Source organism: Ursus arctos, unplaced genomic scaffold, assembly GCF_023065955.2.
Source record: "Ursus arctos isolate Adak ecotype North America unplaced genomic scaffold, UrsArc2.0 scaffold_26, whole genome shotgun sequence".
Classification (NCBI taxonomy): Eukaryota; Metazoa; Chordata; class Mammalia; order Carnivora; family Ursidae; genus Ursus; species Ursus arctos.
In genome coordinates this window covers 35,477,097-35,498,888 of record NW_026622941.1, presented here as the reverse complement: position 1 = coordinate 35,498,888, position 21,792 = coordinate 35,477,097, and the positions used below count along the sequence as shown (strand labels likewise).

The window sequence follows — 21,792 nt, the reverse complement described above, 5'->3', positions numbered from 1 at the left end:
ATTGTAAATAATGCTGCAATAAACATAGAGGTATATATATCTTTTCAAATAAGGCTTTTCATTTTCCTTGGGTAAATACCTAAAGTGGAATTATTGGATCAGATGGTATTTCTATTTTTAATTTCAATAATCATCAGGGAAATGCAGATCAAAACCACAATAAGATATCACCTTACACCTGTCAGAATGGTGTAAGACTAGAAATAACAAATGTTGGCAGGGATGTGGAGAAAAAGAAACCCTCATGCATTGTTGGTGGGAATGCAAACTGGTACAACCATTCTGGAAAGCAGTATGGAGGTTCCTCAAAAAATCAAATGTCTTAAATGTCTTCTTTATTGTTGTGCCTTTTTAAATTCTAGCTGCCTGCCCTTCTACTCTCATCTCTTCTTTGAAGTTTTGTCCTACTATTCTGTCTACACTGATCTATCTCTCTCTCTCTCTTTCTATTTTTTTTTAAAGATTTTATTTATTTATTTGACAGAGATAGAGACAGCCAGCAAGAGAGGGAACACAAGCAGGGGGAGTGGAAGAGGAAGAAGCAGGCTCATAGCGGAGGAGCCTGATGTGGGGCTCGATCCCATAACGCCGGGATCACGCCCTGAGCTGAAGGCAGATGCTTAACCGCTGTGCCACCCAGGCGCCCCTCTTTCTCTTTCTATTTTGAGCAGGTGGACTCCTAGAAGACTTCTTTTTTCTTTGATTACTCTACAATACTTTAACTCTTACATAATTTAGATATATCTTTTTTTCAATCTAATAAGAGATGAATGGATGGGACATAACTGCAAATTAAGTACTTATGCAATGAACTTAAGGAATATAAAAATCAAATGGCAAAATTATAAATATTAAACAGAATTTGAGATAAGATTTCCTTAGAGAGAAGAGTTTTTACAACATACTTCTCATGTTCTGTAGAAATGTGTGATTTTTATGAATCACATGTTCTATTTTACTAGCATGTGTTTATGCTTTAGTTCTAGTGACTTTACTAAAACTACAGAAAAATGTGATACACAAATGATTTTTATGATAAATGTAGAAATCCTATTTAATATTCATAAAAATAATTATACTTTCTCTAAAAGTTTTCAGAATTGACCTACTAATTTTGTTAAGATAAAATCTTTACAGAAGTAGTGCCATTTTCTAAAGGTTTCTTTTCTTTTTTTTTTAACCAAACATTAAAATATCTTTTGATAGTGTAAGTTGAATTTTTCTAGTATTAGAAAAGGCTAGGGTCAATTGCTTTTAAATCACTTAAATAAGTCCAATGAGAGAAAATCTTTTAATAAAACTATTCCTTCCATTTCCATTAATTTTGCTACTTTTCTATTTTTCTTTTGTCTGAAATATGTGAATCTGGAATGAACTAGATCACAGTTCAGTTGGTTTTAGACTTGTTAGGACATTTGTATTATATATTTTTAAATGTCTTGAATATATATGCCTTCCGAGGCTCTGTTTCCTAAAATTCACTCTCTTCCTTAAACTCCCATGCACTAGTTCCCAGAATTTCAACACGATACCCCCAAAGTGGGGCAGAGTTTGCATGAGACTCAGTGCTCAGATGTCACTTCTTTATCGTCATCAAGCAGTTATTACTCTGGGCATACTGCTGCCCATGTAAGATTCTGTGTTAGCGAGACTCCAGGGATATATAGTTATAAGCTATGGTTTCTGCTCCATAGAGCAGGAAAGAAGTGAAATGGTGATTTGTAGTCCGGTAAAAAGTGCGGCAGGAGTTCCACGGAGGGACTGATTGCATGGTTTTCATGTGGGGGAATTGGAATGGTGCTCAATGGTAGGGTCTAGACGAGCAGAGCAGGAGGAGACACATCTGGGGAGAAAAAGACATCCTGGAATAAGTGTGCTGTGGTCAAGGGCCAAACAACAAGCCCTTTGGTCTGGGGTGGAGCTAGAGCAAAGGAGACAGGTGAGAAAAACACAGCCAGGGCCGGATCGTGGAGGCACTAAGCACGTGCCCTTGGAGTCTGGACTTTATTCTTGGACAATGAGGAGTCACTTTGGCTAAGAAGAGGCATGTACAACATGGATTGCAGGTCGGAAGTTTATGAGGCTGAGCTGCATGGAGAGTATGGGACTAGGGGACATCTGGAAGCAGAAGGCTGCAAAGGAGATTATTTTACAATAGAATAGAGGAGAGTCAGACGGAACAGAAGTAGAGAAATGAGAAGGAAGGAATAGACTATAAGAGACATAGCAAAAGAGCAATCCACTGGCCTGCCTGGCTAACTCAGTACTGGCGGAGAGAGAAAAAGAGTCAAGGGCCCTACGTCCTGGGCCTCGTTTTGGACTCTTCCTCTTATTAGACAAAAATTAATTTGGCTTTTGAGGCCCAACATCTCCCTGCTTTCTGTGGATTCACCCCCAGTCATTCCACTGATGGGTGTGATCCAGTCCTTGCAATCCCTTCCCCAGGAATCTGGAATTAGGCCTGACAACTAGAAAGTGGTCCCCCTCTGAGGTGTTGGCTGTGGTCATTTTCTCCCATGTGAACTGGGAAGCTCAAAATGCTGCTTTACAGTGAGAGAAGAAAAGGACACAGAAGTTTAAAAAAATAAAAAAAAAATTTAAAAGAAAAAGATGAGAGATGGGGAATAAAAGCTAGGTCTGGGTTCCCTGGTACACTTTAGTGTCTGCTTTCATGTGGCCCTAAAATGTAACTGCATCCCTCCTCTTTAATTCTGTAAGGCATCCTTATATTGCAGCAATACATCCCCCCTTTGATTAAGCTAGCTTGGCAGGGTTGTTGTTACTTGCAGCCAAAATGGTCCAAACTCATACATTCCTCAGCACGAACTCTCCGTTTTCAGTCACTTGGTGCTCTGGCTACCGTCTGAACACTTCAGCACTTTACTAACTCCACATGTTCATGCCATTTCCTTCTTCTAGAACGCCTTCCCCATCCCAGTCCTGCGGACTCTACCCATCTAAATCCTAACTATCCTTCCTTTCTTCTAGCCCTCTTTATTAGGTACTTTTTGAGCGAGGCCATAATACCTGTAAATTGTAATGTTACATTTTCCCCCTTCAAGTCCCTGACTTTAGTGACCTTATTGGAACAATAATTAAAACAATGTAAAAGAGGGTAGAAGGTGATGGATAGTAGTACAAAATCAGGAAATTTATGCTCTCACATATACAAATTTTAAAAAATCTAAAAGACAACGGTCTACCTTTGACTCTACAATGGGTTCAAAGAGGTACAGTAGGCCATTCGGCCAAAGCAAATGCTTTACATAAGGAAGTATATCCTTCAGGAGTATTAGATGAAAGAAGATAAAAACAGCCTCTAAACAAGTAATGCATCATGCATTATTGCATTAGTGTTACAAATCTGATTTTATGAATATCCAGAGAAGGTCCTATAGCAAGTAAGAGACAGATATGGAACCCACCATGCTTTCTTAGTTTCTCCACTAGGCTAAACTAGCCCACAGAATATAAAAAAGAAATACATGAATTTTTAGATGAGACATTCAATTATATATACATATATATATATACATATATATATATAAGATATATATAAAAGAAATAATATATAAAATATATAATATATATGTTATATATACAATATATATAAAAATATATATATTTAAAAGATATATATAAAAGAAATATATATATAAAAGATAAAATATGTTATCAACATATTTTAAATTGTTATCCATTGAAATAGCAATACACTCTAGGAACCACCCTGAACCTAATGCAGGCTATATTATATAGCAAAAAAAACCCAAATCAAACAAAACAAAAAACAAACTTATTCTCTTTTAGGATACCACAGAAGCACTTATAAAGGCCTTTCTTTGCCTCTAGAAATGAGCAAACCAATCTGCTATCTTGTGAAATCTCACATAAATTTAGAACACAATGGTGCTTACCTTCCCTTCAGCAACTATGGCCTTTGTTCTGGTAACTTAAAATGCTTCAGAGGGGAAAACCCCAAATTGCCTTCTAAAACCAATAAGAAAATCTCTAGCAAATGAATGGACATTTAATGAGCAAGATAAAGTGCCAAGAAATAGTTAATGTTTCTTTCAGTCTCATACAAAGGAACATCCCTCCATTTTGCGGTCCTCAGACCCCAGAGCATTTACAGCAGATTACACAAGTAGCACTGGTTAGTGGAACAGTCTGGTGCTGAGCAGGGCAGAAATATTGTTTACATGAAAATGGAATGATCTCTAGTGAGTCCTGAAAGTGATAATTTCCATAACCAGAAAAAGCATTTTTACATCATTCCATTTCAACTGCTATAAAACCCTGAGTTGCTTTGGCAATTGCTTATCCCTGCTTTGCTGGCTTTCTATCATCCTCATCTCGGCAGCTTTTCAGTTACTAAATGACAGGGTTTTTGTTGTTGTTTTGCCTTGTTTTGAAGCCTTGGCCAAAAACACCACCATGCTGGGTGTACGGTTTCTCAGGGCCCACCTTGCAATGTTCATACAATGAATTTTTGGTGCTCCTTTCATGAAGCCTAGTTGGCATATCCTCCCAGTAAAACTGCTGAAACTATGATCAGAGAAGACCCCATCAATAGCAACTATAAACTATGCACTTTTCTAGCTTTAGGGAGCTTTTCACTGTACCTACAGTGTTTGTTATATTGGTAACAAAGCAGAGAGCGGCGTTAGTGAGAGGAGGAAAATACAAAAACACTTACCTGCATTACAATAAGGAGGTCAAAGACCAAGATAAAAGAAGCCAGGAAAGCTCTGGAAACTTCATCACTGGGCAAAAAACCCCGATTCAGCTTGTCCCAGCTGATCCAGTCAGTTGTAATGACAAGTACAACCACAGAAGTCAGAGTAAAGAGGACCGTCCTGCGAGGAACAAGATGTTCATTAAAGAACGTTAGACATAATGATATAGACAGTGAAGACTGCATGTTATCTGTGCTATATTCAATGCCTACCCTTTGCCAAGTACCCTTTGCCAAGGCATATTCACCAAAATGAAGATGAACAAAGTAGTAAATTAAGTGCTTTCTTCAAAAGCAATGAAAAAAGGTATGCTAGCATCCATCCCAAGATTTTCCCTTAAGAACATTAAGATAATTAACAATAAAAATATTACAAATGGCCTTGGCCGGTGCAATATGTGTCCCAAAGAGAGCAGTGGTGTGTAGCTCTCATTACACGTGCATCATTTACTGAGGGTAGTAGACATGCATATGTAAGAGCATAAGGCAGATGGTGAGTGATGAACAAGTCTTTGGATTCTATTACTGTCCTATATAAGAGAGGGATAGTTAGACCAACCCCATCATCATCCTCATAGCCTCAGGAGCTCCATGGAAGAACCACCTCTACACAGCAACAGTGTAGCCATTTCTTTTTTTTTTTTTAATGATTTTTTATTATATTATGTTAGTCACCATACAGTACATCCCCAGTTTCCGATGTAAGGCAGTGTAGCCATTTCTCCTCATAGGACTTGTATCATACATGGCTTGTGGCCTAGTGACCTGTCTAGGTCACACCATGTTTGATTACCCATTCTTGTTATAAGATACTAGGGGCCTAACCTTATTTCTTATCTTTGTAATCCCCATAAAATCTTACATAATTATATCAGATGGAAGTCAGTGAATGGTTGTGGAAGTTGTAACAATTAAGCTTTTTATAAAAATCAAGAGCCCTTAAATTAGTCTTTTTTTTTTTTTTAAGATCTTATTTATTTGACAGAGAGAGAGAGAGAGAGCACAAGCAGGGGGAGCAGCAGGTAGAGGGAAAGGGAGAAGCAGGATCCCCGATGAGCAGAGAGCCCAACGTGGGGCTTGATCCCAGGACCCTGGAACCATGACCTGAGCCGACCAGAGCCGACCTGAGCTGACCTGAGCCTAAGGCAGATGCTTAACCGACTGAGCCACCCAGGCACCCCTTAAATTAGTCTTTAATATTAACATTCAAAGTAAATCTGAAATGTAGGCAGCAAAAATTTAATATGCCAGAGAATTGTCTATCATGTAGTTAAGCCTTTGTTTTCAGAGCTATATTGTTATCTGCATACAGTTTTGGATTGTAAAAAGGAAAATAAAAAAGAGCAATTGTTTTGAAAATAATCTTAATCAAAAGAAAGAAAAGGAAGAAAAAGGGAAATAAGGAAAAAAAAGAAAAAAGAAAAATGGAAGCAAAATGGAAGAAAATATATGGAGGTGAAATAATACCTTAGAAGAACACGTACCCATTTTGGCAATTAACAGTTTTTGTCCTCAGATATCTGATAATAAATGATACAAAAAAAGAGTAATATGGATCATCCTAGACCACCTCTTTTCAGTTGAATAAAGCACAAATTTCTAAACCTAAATACTGGGCTTGCTTTTCACAACTTATTTGTAACAAGTTATACTTTGATAGAATGAATATAATGGACCCCCCCTTAGATTTCCCACCCCCCATAAATAGTTAAGATATATTTAATTTTTTTTTTTGAAAAATAAAAATGTCTTTCTTTCTTTCTTTCTTTTAAAAATATTTTATTTATTTATTTATTTGACAGAGACAGAGAGACAGCCAGTGAGAGAGGGAACACAAGCTGGGGGAGTGGGAGAGGAAGAAGCAGGCTTCCCACGGAGGAGCCTGATGCGGGGCTCGATCCCAGAACTTAACGACTGAGCCACCCAGGCGCCCCTGAAAAATAAAAATTTCTAATAAAATTAACTTATTTTATTAAAATTACAAACTATCAAAAGAATTTCACTCATGATCTCCAAATTACAGATTGTCTCTCCTACCATTTAGAATACCTTTGATCATTTCCAGAAATTTAAATGGGTTAATTAAGCATGGGAGAAATACTAAATAACTATTATAATTCAATAGAAAGAAATAGCAAATATTACGTGGTCAAACATAAGAATAATGGGATTTTAAATGAATTTTTCTCCAGGTTAAGTCAATTTGTTTGTGATTTTTATTTTTTTCTCTTAACCAAGTAAAAAGTTTATCTATTTCATGAAATAAGATATCCCTGGATAGCATATTGGCCCAAGAGTTATCAGCAGAACAATGCTCCTTTTATCTTCCTTTTCCTCCATCCTTAATATGACTTTCACCCTTATCAGGATGAGATGGCTTCTCTATTACCAGAATTTCATCCAAGGGTCAGGCATTATGACAGGAGTAAGTGCCCAAAAAGACATTCCAGTTGGATCTGCCTCTTTTTTTGTTTTTTAATTCCAGTGTAGTTATTATACAGGTTGTTATGTTAGTTTCAGGTGTACATGATAGTGATTCAACAATTCTATACATTATGCAGTGCTTATCATGATAAGTGTCCCTTTAATCCCCTTCACCTGTGTCACCCATCCCCCACCCACCTTCCCTCTGGTATCATCAGTTTGTTCTCTATAGTTTAGAGTCTGGTTTTTGGTTTGTCTCTTTTTTTTTTATTTTTTATTTTTTAAAGATTTTTATTTATTTATTTGTCAGAGAGAGAGACAGCCAGCGAGAGAGGGAACACAAGCAGGGGGAGTGGGAGAGGAAGAAGCAGGCTTCCAGCAGAGGAGCCTGATGTGGGGCTCAATCCCAGAACGCCGGGATCACGCCCTGAGCCAAAGGCTGACGCTTAATGACTGAGCCACCCAGGTGCCCCGATGCCTCTTTTTTATTTTGTTTTTTTTGTTTTGTTTCTAAAATTCCCAATGAGTGAAATCATATGGTATCTGTCTTTCTCTGACTGACTTATTTCACTTAGCATTATACTCTCTATATCCATACATGTTGTTTCTAATGGCAAGATTTCACTTTTTCTTATGACTGAGTAATGTTCCATTGTGTGTGTGCGTGTGTGTATGTGTGTGTGTGTGTGTGTGTGTGTGTGTGTGTGTGTGTGTGTGTATGTGCGTATAATCACCTCTTCATTATCCATTCATCAATCGGTGGACACGGGTTGCTTCTGCAATTTGGCTATTGTAAATAATGCTGCAACAAACATAGAGGTGCACATGTCTTTTGGAATTAGTGTTTTTTGTATTCTTAGGGTAAATAACCAACAATGTAATTACTGGTTCATATGACAATTCTATTTTTTAATTTTTTGAGGAAGGTCCATACTGGTTTCCACGTTCGCTGTACCACCTTTCATTCCCAAAGCAGTGAACCAGGGTTCCTTTTTTTCCATATCCTCACCAACATTTGTTGTTTCTTGAATTTTTGATTTTAGCCCCTCTGACAGGAATGAGGTGATATCTCACTGTGATTTTGATTTGCACTTCCCTGATGATAAGTGATGTTGAGTATCTCTTCACGTGACTGTTGGCCATCTGTATGTCTTCTTTGGAGAAATGTCTATTCATTTCTTCTACCCATTTTTAAATTAGATTATTTGGGGTTTTCTGGTGTTGAATTTTACCAGTTCTTTATATGGTCTGGATACTAACCCTTCATCAGATATGTCATTTGCAAATATCTTCTCCCATTAAAAGGGTTGTCTTTTAGTTTTGTTGATTGTTTCCTTTGCTGTGCAGAAGCTTTTTATTTTGATGTAGTCCTAATAATGTATTTTTGCTTTTGTTTTCCTCACCTCAGGAGACATATCTAGAAAAATGTTGCTACAGTCAATGTCAGAAAAGTTACTGCCTGTGCTCTCTTCTAGAATTTTTATGGTTTCAGGTCTCACATTTAGGTCTTTAATCCATTTTGAGTTTATTTTTGTGTATGGTGTAAGATAGTGGTCCAGTTTCATTCTTTTGCATGTAGCTGTCCAGTTTTCCCAACACCATTTGTTGAACAGACCATCCTTTTCCCATTGCATAGTCTTGCCTCCTTTGTCCAAGATTAACTGACCACATAATCTTGGGTTTATTTCTGGACTCTCTATTCTGTTCCACTGATTTATGTGTCATTTTTGTGCCAGTACCATACTATTTGATGACTACAGTGTTGTAGTTTATCCTGATATCTGGGATTGTGGCACCTCCAGTGTTCTTCTTCTACAAGATTGCTTTGGCTATTTGGGGTCTTTTGTGCTTCCATACAAATTTTAGGATTATTTGTTCTAGTTCTGTGAGAAATGCTGTTACTATTTTGATAGGGATTGCATTAAATCTGTAGATTGCTTTGGGTAGTGTGGCCATTTTAACAATACTTGTTTTTCCAATCCATGAGCATGAAATATCTTTCTACTTTTTTGTTCTCTTCAATTTCTTTTTTCAGTGTTTAATAGTTTTCAGAGTATAGGTCTTTCACTTCCTTGGTTAAGTTTATTCCTAGGTATTTTTTTTTTTTTTGGTGCAATTGTAAATGAGATTTTCTTAATTTCCTTTTTGCCTCTTCATTATTACTGTAAAAAATGCAACAGATTTCTGTATATTGATTCTGTATTCTGCCAGCTTACTGAATTCATTTATCAGTCCTGGTAGTGTTTTGGTGGAGTTATTAGGGTTTTCTATATATAGTAATATATCATCTGCAAATAGTGAAAGTTTTACTTTCATTTGCATGATAAATCCTTTTCCTCCCCTCATTTTCAATCCACATGTGCCTTTAGGTCTGAAGTGTGTCTCCTGTAGGCAGTTTATGGATAATTCTTGCTTTTTTATCCATTCCATTATGTATGCATTTTGTTTAGAACATTTAGGCCATTTGCATTCAAAGTAACTATTGATGGGTATGTACTTATTGCCATTTCATTACTTGTTTTATGGGTGTTTTTGTACTTCTTCTCTGTTCCATTCTTCTCTTGTTCTCTTCTCTCACAGTTTGCTGGCTTTCTTTGGTGATATACTTTGATTCCTTTCTCTTCATTTTTTGCATATCAATTATTTGTTTAATTTGTGGTTACCATTACCAGGTTTATATACAACATCTTATGCATATAGCAGCCTATATTAAGTTTTGTGTGTTACATGAGCCCAACTGTTTTGGCTGAGCCATATCTGCCTTCAATCCATTCATCTGCAATGGCTCTCTTTGTCTATCATGGGCAGGGTTTGATCCCTGTGATGTTAGTGGGCCAGTCTGGGGCTGCCTTGGGCTTGAGTTGAGTCAGACCAGGCATTTGTCAGAGATGCAATAGCACTGAACTGCAGGGTGCTTTCCCTCTATTGTCCCTTGAGAAACTTTCGCTGGTGGTAGGGGCTGCAGTTAGACTGGTATGTGTGGTTATCTTCTCCTCTCCTTCTGGCAGGAGTCACTTTGGAGTGGTGCTGGCCTTTGGTGGGGTTGTGTGCATACTGCCAGGCTTGTGGCACCAGTTTGAATGGGCTGTGACCAAGGGCATATTGGAAGGGGCATGACAGGTGGTGCCAGCAAAGTCCATGCTCATCCATTGAGTGAAGGGACCTGCAACCACCAGGGAAAACTCCTGCCAGGCCAGCTGGGTTGGAGGGGGCAGATCCACAGATGGGAGCATGGGTGGTATGCACTATTAGCAAGCTAGGGGGAGAGTGTTGCCTGGTGCTGGTTCCTGAAGGTGCCCTTGTATCTAGGCTGGGGGGCCATGGAAGGAAACGGTGCCCACCAGTTTTTTTGTTCTTAGAGGGGTCTCCCAAAGACCTCTGTCCCTCCAGAACATGCTCTGAGATTAGTAAATAAATCTCCTTCCTGTGTGCCTCAAACTTTTCTCAAACTGTTGCTTCTATGCTGTATCTCAGCAGGACTGGTTTGTTGTGCTCTCTCTTTACAGGTGGGGACTCTGCCCCCCTGGCTCTCCCAAAGCCTATCCTGCTGATTTTTTATGTTCCAGATTTTAAGCCCCACTGATTGTTAGGCTCTTCTGATTTTCATGGCCAAATGTTATAGAAATTTGTCTTCCCCGTTTGGGTCCCTGGTGCCTGGGGTGTTTGGTGTGAGTGTCTTCTTATCTCCCCTCTCCATGCCCCTTGTGTCCTTCCCTCTTAGGGATAGTCATGCAGGTCCCTTTGGCTCCAGACCATATTTCTACTCTTCCTACCCTCTTTGATGTGGCCTCTTCTCTACATTTAGCTGTGGAGTCTGTTCTGTCAGTCTTCAGGTCATTTTCTGGGTTATTTACACTGCTGTGGGTGTCACCTAGTTATATCCATGGGATGAGGTGAGCTTAGGATCCTCCTACTCCACCATCTTTTCCAGAAGTCTACAGGTTAGCATTTTTAATATCACCCCTGTACTTTTCCTGAGAGATACCTAGATCTCGTTTTGTGAGGACAGTTGATTACACAGGAGTTCATACTCTAATGTTACTTCATTGGTCTAAATATGTAAACTGGTAATGTAAAATTAAATATTCAGAGGCACATTTTTAGGTGTCAACATCTGGAAGTTTGGAAAAAGTGTTTGTTGAGCTATCAGAAGCCTGATCTCTTTCAAGATTTGAAAAGGAGTTATTCTTATTCATGCTAATAATCTCATTGTGAATACAATCATTACAATTAATCATTAAAACTTTTTGGTATTTGGAATTTCTCATAATGCCTATTGTGTGAAAGCTCCCTAAGTTCATCTCTTGGATATTTGCTTTATTTGATATATTTTCAATTGTCCAATATATAATACTCTAAGAGATTTCGTAGATGTTTTTCTGGCTTTATTAAGTACTTCTGCTTTGACAAAGAGTATTGCTACAGATATCAAGAAAAAGTTATTGGTAATATTTTATTACTCCAAAGGGAAATTAAAGGAAGTATTCTGCCTGATATTTAATATTTATGACTATAAAAAGAATAAAAATGCCAATCATTAAATATGAGAGCAGACAGTTCAGAGAAAGAGCCCTAAAAATAAAGTCTCAAGCGAATAGAAAAAAGAAAGGAAAAAGAGGGACCAAAATACAGTAATTGGTCGTTCCACCCAAAATTATATTTAGCCCCCTCTCTAGATAGAGCTACAGAAGGAAATGTATTGCATGTGGTTTGTTTTTCTCAGCCACTTCTTGTAAAATTGATAGACTGTACCATGCTATGATAATTCAGTCAGAACACCAGTTTAAAAGAGCCGTGACTCAGTTAGATTACACAAAAACAGTCACTTTTATGTGAAACTGCTACAAAGGAAACAGCAATGGTAGCAAATTATTATTACAGTTATGTGCCACTTATAATGTGCCAGGCATTGGTATAAGCACTTTACACAAATTAACTTGTATAATCCTTACTTCAACCTATTATCACCACCCCCAATTTACAAGTGCGGAAACTGAGTCACAGAAAGTTCACCTGCGTTACAGACTTTAAAAGTTACATAAACTATAAGATAGAAGTGATATAAAATGATTCACACGCAGGCTGATTTATGATGATCTGTGTCATAACCTTTGTATGCATTGCCTCTCATAGGAAGCTCTTGAATATTATCCTCCTGTAACTGTGTAGCTAAGGATTTCATTTATTTTATTTTCCTTTTTCATTACAAGTATAATACTGGAAAATTATCATCCAGAAATACTTAACGTTGAAAAGTAAAACTGATAGAGACTGATAAGAACTGGCAGGGAACAGTTAAAAGGAATATTTTCATGGCAGTAAAAATGGAACCTCATAAATGCTGGCCATCAATGCAACATTCTTGGGTTTTTATTTAACCAATATGATTGAAAAGATGTTTACTCTGGACCATGATTCTTGGGGAGTTCCAGCTTCTCTTTTAAGTAGCATCCAATTAAACAATTATCTGGATTATTTCCTTTCATACTGCAGCCAACACCAGCAGGACACACTGGCTCATCAATTTCACTGTCTCTGGTTTTTGGCTACCAGTCAAGTGAAAAAAAAAACTCATACATAATTATCAGCTTGAGTGGTTAGTCTCAATTTCATGTTTTCAGATTTCTAGTTTGTTTGCTTTTCCTCAATTGTTGTTGATTCTTCTTAGATTAGATTCTTTATAAAAGAAAGGTTGCGGGGGCACCTGGGTAATGCAGCTGCTTCAGCATCTGACCCTTGGTTTCAGATCAGATCGTCATCTCAAGGTCGTGTTATCAAGCCTGGTGTCAGGCTCCATGCTCAGTGAGGAGTCTGCCAGACTCTGTCTCCCTCTCTCTCTGCCCCTCACACTCGTGCTCTCTCTTACTCTCTCTCTCTAAAATCAATCAATGACCAATCTTAAAACAACAACAACAACAAAAAAGAGTTAGAATGTGAGACCAAGAAGGGTTAACAGAGCTTTTTTAATTCAGTGATTTCCAACCACTGGGTGGGCTCCTAGGAACCACAGAAGTAATTGGTAAGGAGGTGTAAATTTTGTGTGTGCTCTAAGAGTCATTGGTAAAGCGCACAAATAAAATGCTTCTACAGAGGTTAAGGGACTTGCTCATGTCACACAGACTACCAGTGACAGAACTGCAATGAGAAACTACCGATTCTGAGAAGGACTCAGCCTATAGCAAAGCACTTTCTTTCTTCAGCTAAAAATGTACAGATATTCTAAAAAATTTAATGTCATCTTCATCTTATCTGGAAACATACTCATTTTACAACCTATTCAAATATCTATTATATTTGATGATCAGAGACAGAGTAGAACACGTAAGTAAATCCAGATAATCCCCAAAACGTGGTTTAATTCATAGTCCTAACCACTTCTTCACCAGAATGTCTGGATTTTTAAAAATACTGAACTTTCATTTTAAGTAACTAAATTAGTTAATATTATTTTCCTTCTTCCATTCATAACCATTTTAAGATACACTTATTGCATAGTCACATAGCCTGAAAGCAGGCATTAAGTGAAGACACAGAAGAACTTACATTAGGTTCTAAGGTCTAATACATTTAGAGTCACTATCACACAATTCTATCTTAACAAAACTAGGTATCAGGAATGTAGAGAATCACCTAAAATAAGTTGAGCCAAGCAAACCTGCTAAAATTTGACCATGTTTTATACTACTAAAAATAGCATTTCATATGATTCAAAATAATTATGCTTTTATGTGTTTTAATATATTTGTTATTATTCATGCCCTAAGATGTCTATAATCTTTTATTCTAGTCATGAATATCACATTCCTTTCTGATCATGCTGCACAATTATTGTAACATTTAAAAGGAAACAAAAATCACTTTTATTTCTTTTTACAAAATGTTGAAACTCAACTAAAACAAGTCAGATCATAATTTCTCATAGCAAAATAAAAATCTGAGAATCCTATTAAAAATTAAAGGTTTAAGGTTACCACTACAAATAAAAGAATGCTTGGCTCAAGATAGCAAATGTAATTTTACAATTAAGGTATGATATTTCAAAGTGTTAAACATATGAAATGAAATGTGGTATGGCAATGGAATTTAAAACGAGTTAATATTATAATTTCTAACCATGTTGTTTAGAGAGAAAAAATACAACAAGCAGGCATTAGCAGAAGAATGCTTTCCTTCACTTTTCACTGCAAAACTGTGAGCCAATTCAAACATCCAGTTCCCCTCTGAACACTAAGTACCAGCACAAAAAAGTCACAGATGGTCATGAGAGAATGCCAACACCTTTCATTTTGCTTAATTATCAATGTTGCCATTGCAATTCTTTTTTTTTTTTTTTTTTTACAGATTTATTTATTTGAGAGAGAGAGAGAGAGAGAGAGCATGAGCAGGAGGGACAGAGGGAAAGGGAAGAAGAATCTCAAGCAGACTCCATTCTGAGCATGGAGCCCAATGTGGAGCTCTGTATCACCACCCTGAGATCACATGACCTGAGCCGAAACCAAGAGTCGGACGCTTAATGACTGTGTACCCAGGCACCTCGCCATTGCAATTCTATGAGACAGACAATCACCACTTGGATCCTCAGGCCAGTTCCCACCCTGAAATGTGTAAGTTTACTCAGCACTGTAGCCTAGCAATGAAGTGAAGTTTTCTCTTCAGGAAGTTGGTAAGAAAATGGTTTGGTCTCCTTCTGGTCTCCTACTCTTGAGATCAGGAAGCACCACAGGAATACAAAGGTAATGTTTGCTAAGTGACCTAATGAAAGAGCACAGATTCTCCATATGGCTTTTATTAAGTCAATGTCGCTGCCAGTTCTTGGCCAAACTGAACACATTTGTTAAGATAGAATCCCTGAGAAAGGAGATGCAGTTATTAACTCAACTTGTTTGTGGCTTCATTGGGATCTAGAGTCTGCAAAGGAAATTATTAGACTCTAATGTTGTCCACTGGACCATACATTTATGTGTTATTTATCTTTCTTTCTCTCTATTACTCCATGAAGGGAAGTGCCTTGATTCTGAGAACAATAGGAGCTCAAAAAGCACCAATATTGAAATGAGCAATAACCTAGTAACTCTCATTCCTGAAAGGCCATGAAAGAAGTTTCTGAAAAAGATGCATCTGGGTTGGAGAATTTGGCCATGCAAATTGTAATTTGTGTGAGCTGTGTCCTGACATCCTAATAATATGAACAATGCCCCTTGGAGTTCTGCAATGTCTAACCACTGCAGCTTATGCAGGATCCTGGGCATCAGTGATCCTGATATAAGAGGTGGCAAGTGAAATGACCATATTTTTTTAGTGGCTTGAATTCTTCTACTTATGTCTGAGTGATGTTAGTTCACCCACAGGTACTCGAAAGTAGCTCATTGATATAAAGCACAGTTAGTCTTGGTGAGGAGAAAGCTTTTGTGTCTCATACTTTTAGATGTGGAGTAGAACATATGTTTTAGGAAAAATAATATTGAGCATACTGCAAAGTTGGGCTGCATTGTTTATTATTGATTACTAATGACTGGCACATTACTGGCACTTAAAAAACAATTGAAAGAGTAAGTGACTTTATTTAACCTGGAGAAAATAATACTTGTTCTTCACCCTTCACCAAGCTCAGATGTTAATGCAACTGATAGAATTTCCTCCCGTGTTTATGGAGCTTCTAAAGAAAGAAGCCAATGCAATACCAAAAACAAAACAAAACGAAACAAAAAAACCAAAGAGCAAACAAAAATTAGGTTGGATAAACCAAATGCGCATGCTAATTTTGTGTGTCTCTTAGCAAACTCACCAGCCCAATTTTTTCTTCCTAGTGAATTATCTTATACATATGAAATCATTCACCAGTTTAATAGAGGACAACATATGAGACATACTTTAGTATTTGTTGCCCTGGGTATAAATATTACCACAAGTTCAGTAATGAAAGTGATAATAAAGATAAGACTATAGATACAGACACATCAACTACAGGTAATGCCAGCAAGAACTATACTCACTATGGCTTAATGAAAATAAAATGATAGCTATGCTACTCCAAGCATATTTTGACTTTTACAAATGCAAAACAGAAATTCTAAACTACACATACTAAGTTGTATCTTTTCCTGTTGTTAAATTTTCTTTAAAAAAATAAGAAAGACTAGGGTCTTGTCAAGTAGGGATGAATAGGATGAAAGTATGCTTTATTTGGTTTTAAAAATAGGATGCATTTATATACTAGGTTAAAAATAAAGGTTTGAGTAAAATTTTGTGACTTTGTTGAAGCTAAGATGTTTACATAAATCAAAACCAAGGCCAAGAATGTATTTTGAGTATCATCTCAAACATCTCTTGAAAAGGGTATATCATCAGGAGACTGTCCATTGGGAGGAATGCTTTCAGAATTCTCCACAAGTATGCTTGGAAGAAAGAATCTTTCCAGTTACCTTGGGCACACGATATAATGGCTAGGAAAGTAGATATTATGAATACAAAATACTCTCCTTTTATGAAAGAAGATGAAAATAGACAATAGGAACAGAAAAATTCCCTAAAGTTGTACAAAAATATTTAAAGGAAGTAATGTTATGTCACAATTGAAGATCAAAATATTAGTATTAGGATTCATAAGAGACATACTTCAGTCCTGAATTCTAAGGGAAGGGATTTTAAAAATTATCTAAAGCTTTATTACTGCAGATATATAGTTAGTTTCTCTTGGGAACTTGTGAAGAATCTTCAATTTATTTAAGAATAATTCAGGACAAACTGGGAAAAAAAAAACACTGTCTCTCTCAAAAATAGGGGAAGAGCATGCTTCCACTAGTGATCAAAGGACTGATTCATAAGTTTAATTTAATTAATAATTAATTGCTGGCATTACAAAGCAGATCATCAACCTTGTCCGGTCAACCCAATCAAGAATTTTGAAGCTATATGAAAAGTGTAGTTTCATCAATAATTTAGAAAGTCCCTTGATAGAAAATGCTACTTCAGGTAATGTATAAGATTCAGAAAAGGTTATTGTTTTTTTGAATAAGAAAGTTATATTGTAATGCATGCAGGGGCACAGAGTATTCAAGAAACATCTGTTGAGCATTTATTGCACCGAAGTTGAAGGGGCACAGGAACGATCTGCCCTTAAGGAATTTGTTGCAAGTTGAAGGATGCTAATATATATGACACAATTACATCCAAAGTTAAGTAAGAACCATGATGCTATGGAAGTTTTCAGGAGTATAGAATCATTTATTCAGGTGTGCAGAGCAGCTGGGAGGTTTAATGAAATTAGACCTAAAAGGTAAATGGTTTCTACAGTGGAAAGAATATTGTAGGCAAAAGACAGATTTTTTTTTTTTTAAGATTTATTTATTGGACAGGGAGAGACAGACACAGTGAGAGAGGGAACACCAGCAGGGGGAGCAGGAGAGGGAGAAGCAGGCTTCCTGCTGAGCAGGGAGCCCGATGTGGGGCTCGATCCCAGGACCCTAGGATCACACCCTGAGCTGAAGGCAGATGCTTAACAACTGCGCCACCCAGGCGCTCCACAAAGGACAGATTTAAAAACAATATGGAAATGGCAGTGGGTGGGTAGTGAAGCAGGGGTAAAAAGTGGCAGATGTTTATAGTTTCTAAATTGTGTGACTAAGAGGATTGTGATGCCTTTAACTGAAGTGAGAAATATGAGAAAGCAGAAATGAAATATTATGAATTCTGTTTCAAACACGCTGTTGAGTTGAAGAGGCTACAGGATATCTATATAGGAATGAACAATAGCTAGAGATAGGAATCCGAGCCAAAGAAAAGTCAGGTCCTGAATTACAAGTAAATGTTAAAATACAAGTAATTGTTAAAATCACAGAGATGAATATGATTTTTCAGATAAAAAAATAAGAATGAAAAAGATAATAGGAATATCAAGAACAGAATCTTGAAGACCACCTATTTTTATGGTGTATCCAAGAGAAGGATGGAGACTGGTAAGGCCAGAGACATATGAAGTGATATATAAAGAGATCCAGAAGAAAACAATATTACAGAAGCCAAAGAGAAAGATAATTTCAATAATGAATTGATGGCCAAAAATTCCAAATACCACGTAGGCTTATGAGATAAAGATTAAAGATGGACTACTGTTAAAGACATTCCTTTCTTCAACACAAGAGACCTTTGAAAATTGCAAAATTGGATGTAAATATAATTTCAGATACTTTTCCTTGTAAACTGAAATATGGGTCTAATGTGTGTTCTGCTCCTAGGACCTCTACTAGCAAAGGAAGAGAAAATTGAGGCATTATTTATATAATTCAGTTTAAAACCACTTGATGGCAATTAGCCAAGTAATTAGCAGTTTCCTTAGTGTTTACCTAAATATCTCAAGCAAAGGTATTTAATGCTCCAATTTTCTGGCATGTTTTATGAACAGAAAGCAGCCACTTTAAGTCAGTTTGTTTTGTAGACATGTATTCCTCAGTAATAGATTTTGACTTTGACTTGATCATTTCCTTATTAAGAGAAAATAATTAGCATGTATATTCTGAGCGACAAGTACATAACAGTACAAAATTTTGAGACACAAATATATCTACTCTTGAGTACTTTATAACATCTTTAGGGAAATAAGCTCTAATCTAATTAAGGAGAGAAGACTATCATATATCAAAATATAATCAGGAATAAAAGAAAGTCTTAATAAGGAGGCACTAGACTTATTTCTTGCATGAGAGAAGAGAAAAAAAATAAAGGATCATCTCAGATAGAGGAATAAAATTGACAGGAATCATAATATTGTGTTGTGAGGCAATGCACAAACCAATCTATATAGGGGAAAAGATAGGGAATATGGATTGGGTAGGAAGCACAAATAAGGCTGGTTATTTATAGAGGGACCATATTGCTAATGGCCTTAAAAGTCTCCAATGAAGGTTTGATTTGATGCTATAGAAAAGAGACCCTATTGATTGTTCTTAAAGTAGTATAATATCCTTCACAGACATTGTTTTGCAGGACGGTTTCAGTCCTGGAGAGATGTGGGAGCTCAGGTTGAGAAAGAGTAGAAAGTAGATTATTGCAGTAATGCATGAATGATATGGCTATAACTAAATTATAACTATACAGAGAACACATATAAAATATATTTGAAAGTAAAGTTAATGGAACTTATGCTAAACATGGATGACAATTATGGAAAGAGGAAGTTGGGAAGAGAATTGGTTTGAGAACAAAAGTTGATGAAACAGATACTCAGATAGCTTCAGAAGCCTACATTTGTTTGTCCCAGATACTCAGGCTCTTACAGTAGGCAAAATTCTAAGATGGTGGCCAATGATCCTTACCCTGTATAATCTTCTCCCCTTGGGAATGGGCAGAACCTATGAGTATGTTAAGATACCTCTCTTGTGATTATGTTATCTTCTATTTCAAGAAATTTTTTTGAAGATTTAATTAAGATTACTAATTAGTTGACCTTGGGTTATTCAAAGGGGTATATTATCTGGGTGGACCTAACCTAATCACGGAAATGCTTTAAAAGCAGAATTTTCTTTGGCTGGGAGCAGTAGAGACAGATGAAGAGATTTGAAATGTGAAAAGGAGGTTCTCTGTTGCTGAGATGGAGGGGGTTAGGGTACAAGAAGAATATGAGGCACCTCTAGGAGCTGAGAGCAGCCCTGGCAGACACAGCAAGAAAATAGGAACCTCAGTCCTACAGCTCTAAGGAGCTGAATTCTGTCAACAACAGAATGAGTTTGGGAAAGGGCCCTATCTTCCAGATGAGAATGCAGCCAACTGACAACTTGATTTAACCCTGAGCAGAGAATTCCAGCCACATCTTGGTGGATGTCTGACTTATAGAACTGTAAGGTAATAAATGGGTGGTAGATATTAAGTTTGTGGTAATTTGTTATGCAGCAACAGAAAAATAATACAGGTCTAGAAACTAAGGATTCTTGGGATCCTAAAATAATTGTTTATTGGAAATACTTTCAAGCCAGCTATAAAAAAAGAAATGTTTAGCTCTTGATATTGAAGATAATTAAGATCAACTAAAATCATTATCCATCCAAACTAGAAAATAAACCTAGGCTTCTGTGGAATGTCTATTACAGGAAAATGCTCACTGAATTAGAAAACTGAAACTAACCTTAAAAGAAAATTTGGTCCGGCTATTGTCTCCAAGTGCATAAATAATTATACAGGGAAGGCTGTACCTATGTTTTCTTAAAATTCAACAAGAAAGAATGACACTTTCAAAGTGTATCCAAGCATATTTAAATGCCACCTAATACCTAAAAGCAATTTCTCCTAGTTAAATTTAACTACCATAGCCCTAGAAGATTATTAGTCAAGATCTATTCTCTGAGAAAAACTTTTCACATATTTAAAAAGAAAACCTTGCCAAAAGAAAGGAAGGAACTGGTCTCTAGTCATGCCTCATACTACTTATTTATGTGTACTTGGAAAAGACCATTACCCTCTCAGCCTCAATCTCTTGATCTCTGAAATAATGATAATGATTATGATACAACGAAAAAGAAAGAGGTGATGATGGTAATCAAAATATATTAGGTGGTTATAATTACATTATTACACTCATATGCTCAATCTCAAACCAATCCTATGATATAAATATCATTAATCACTTCATTTTGCATAACGAATATAGACTTTGAAAGATTAAATAACCTGTCCAAGATCACAAAGCTATTAAAAACAGGACTTAGATATAAGCCCAAGTCTCTCTGACTCCAATGCCAAGCTCTTAGCCAGTATGTTATTATGACTTACCTATTTATGATGTTGTGAGGATTGAATAAAGTGTATATGAAATAACACTGAACATTTTAAATGATGTTATTACATTTATTTATTTTTAAAAATATTTTATTTATTTATTTATTTGAGAGAGAGAGATCATGAGCAGGAAGGAGGAGCGGAAGGAGAAGCAGGCTCCCTGCTCGGGGCTCAATTCCAGGACCTTGGGATCATGAGCTGAGTGGAAGGCAGACGCTTAACCCACTGAGGCACCCAGCTGCCCGATGTTACTACATTTAAAAGCAGTGATTCAGGATCGTAGGGTAGCTCAATTTTTAACTTTTTAAAGGACCTCCACACTGTTTTCCAAAGTGGCTGTACCAACTTGCATTCCCACCAACAATGTAGGAGGGATCCCCTTTCTCCACATTCTCTCCAACATTTGTTGTTGCCTTGTCAATTTTTGCCATTCTAACTGGCGTAAGGTGGTATCTCAGTGTGGTTTTGATTTGAATTTCCCTGATGGCTAATGATTTTGAACATTTTCCCAAAAACTAGGGATGTACTGTATGGTGACTAACATAATATAATAAAAAAATATTATAAAAAATAAAAATAAATAAATAAAAGACAATAATTCAGTCATCCTTTAGTCTTCTTTCTCCAAATTATTCAACAAGTATTCATTGATAGTAAATTACTACAAATTATATCACTCATAAGTAGTTTGGGACATGTTCTTTCAAATTATAAGAGTAATGTTGTTTTGTGTTTTTTTTTTTTTAATTAGAGGTGATGTGTTAAATATACATTTTCATTGCTTATAATTTTCTCTGTCTTGTTTGGTAGCATCAAGTGATAAAAGGGCCACCTACTCTGATGCTGGGTGTGAGCTGGTGCAG

General features: G+C 36.7%; 1 protein-coding gene across 10 annotated transcripts in view; it reads right to left on the bottom strand.

The window, feature by feature from the left end:
* TMEM117 (transmembrane protein 117) overlaps window positions 1-21,792 on the bottom strand; it is a 509,455-nt gene that overhangs the window by 94,311 nt on the left and 393,352 nt on the right. For all 10 annotated transcript variants that reach the window (XM_057303293.1, XM_057303292.1, XM_057303294.1 and 7 more), the window contains one exon: window positions 4,700-4,859. In XM_057303293.1, coding sequence (XP_057159276.1) covers window positions 4,700-4,859 — 160 coding nt within the window. The remainder of the gene's footprint in view (window positions 1-4,699; window positions 4,860-21,792) is intronic.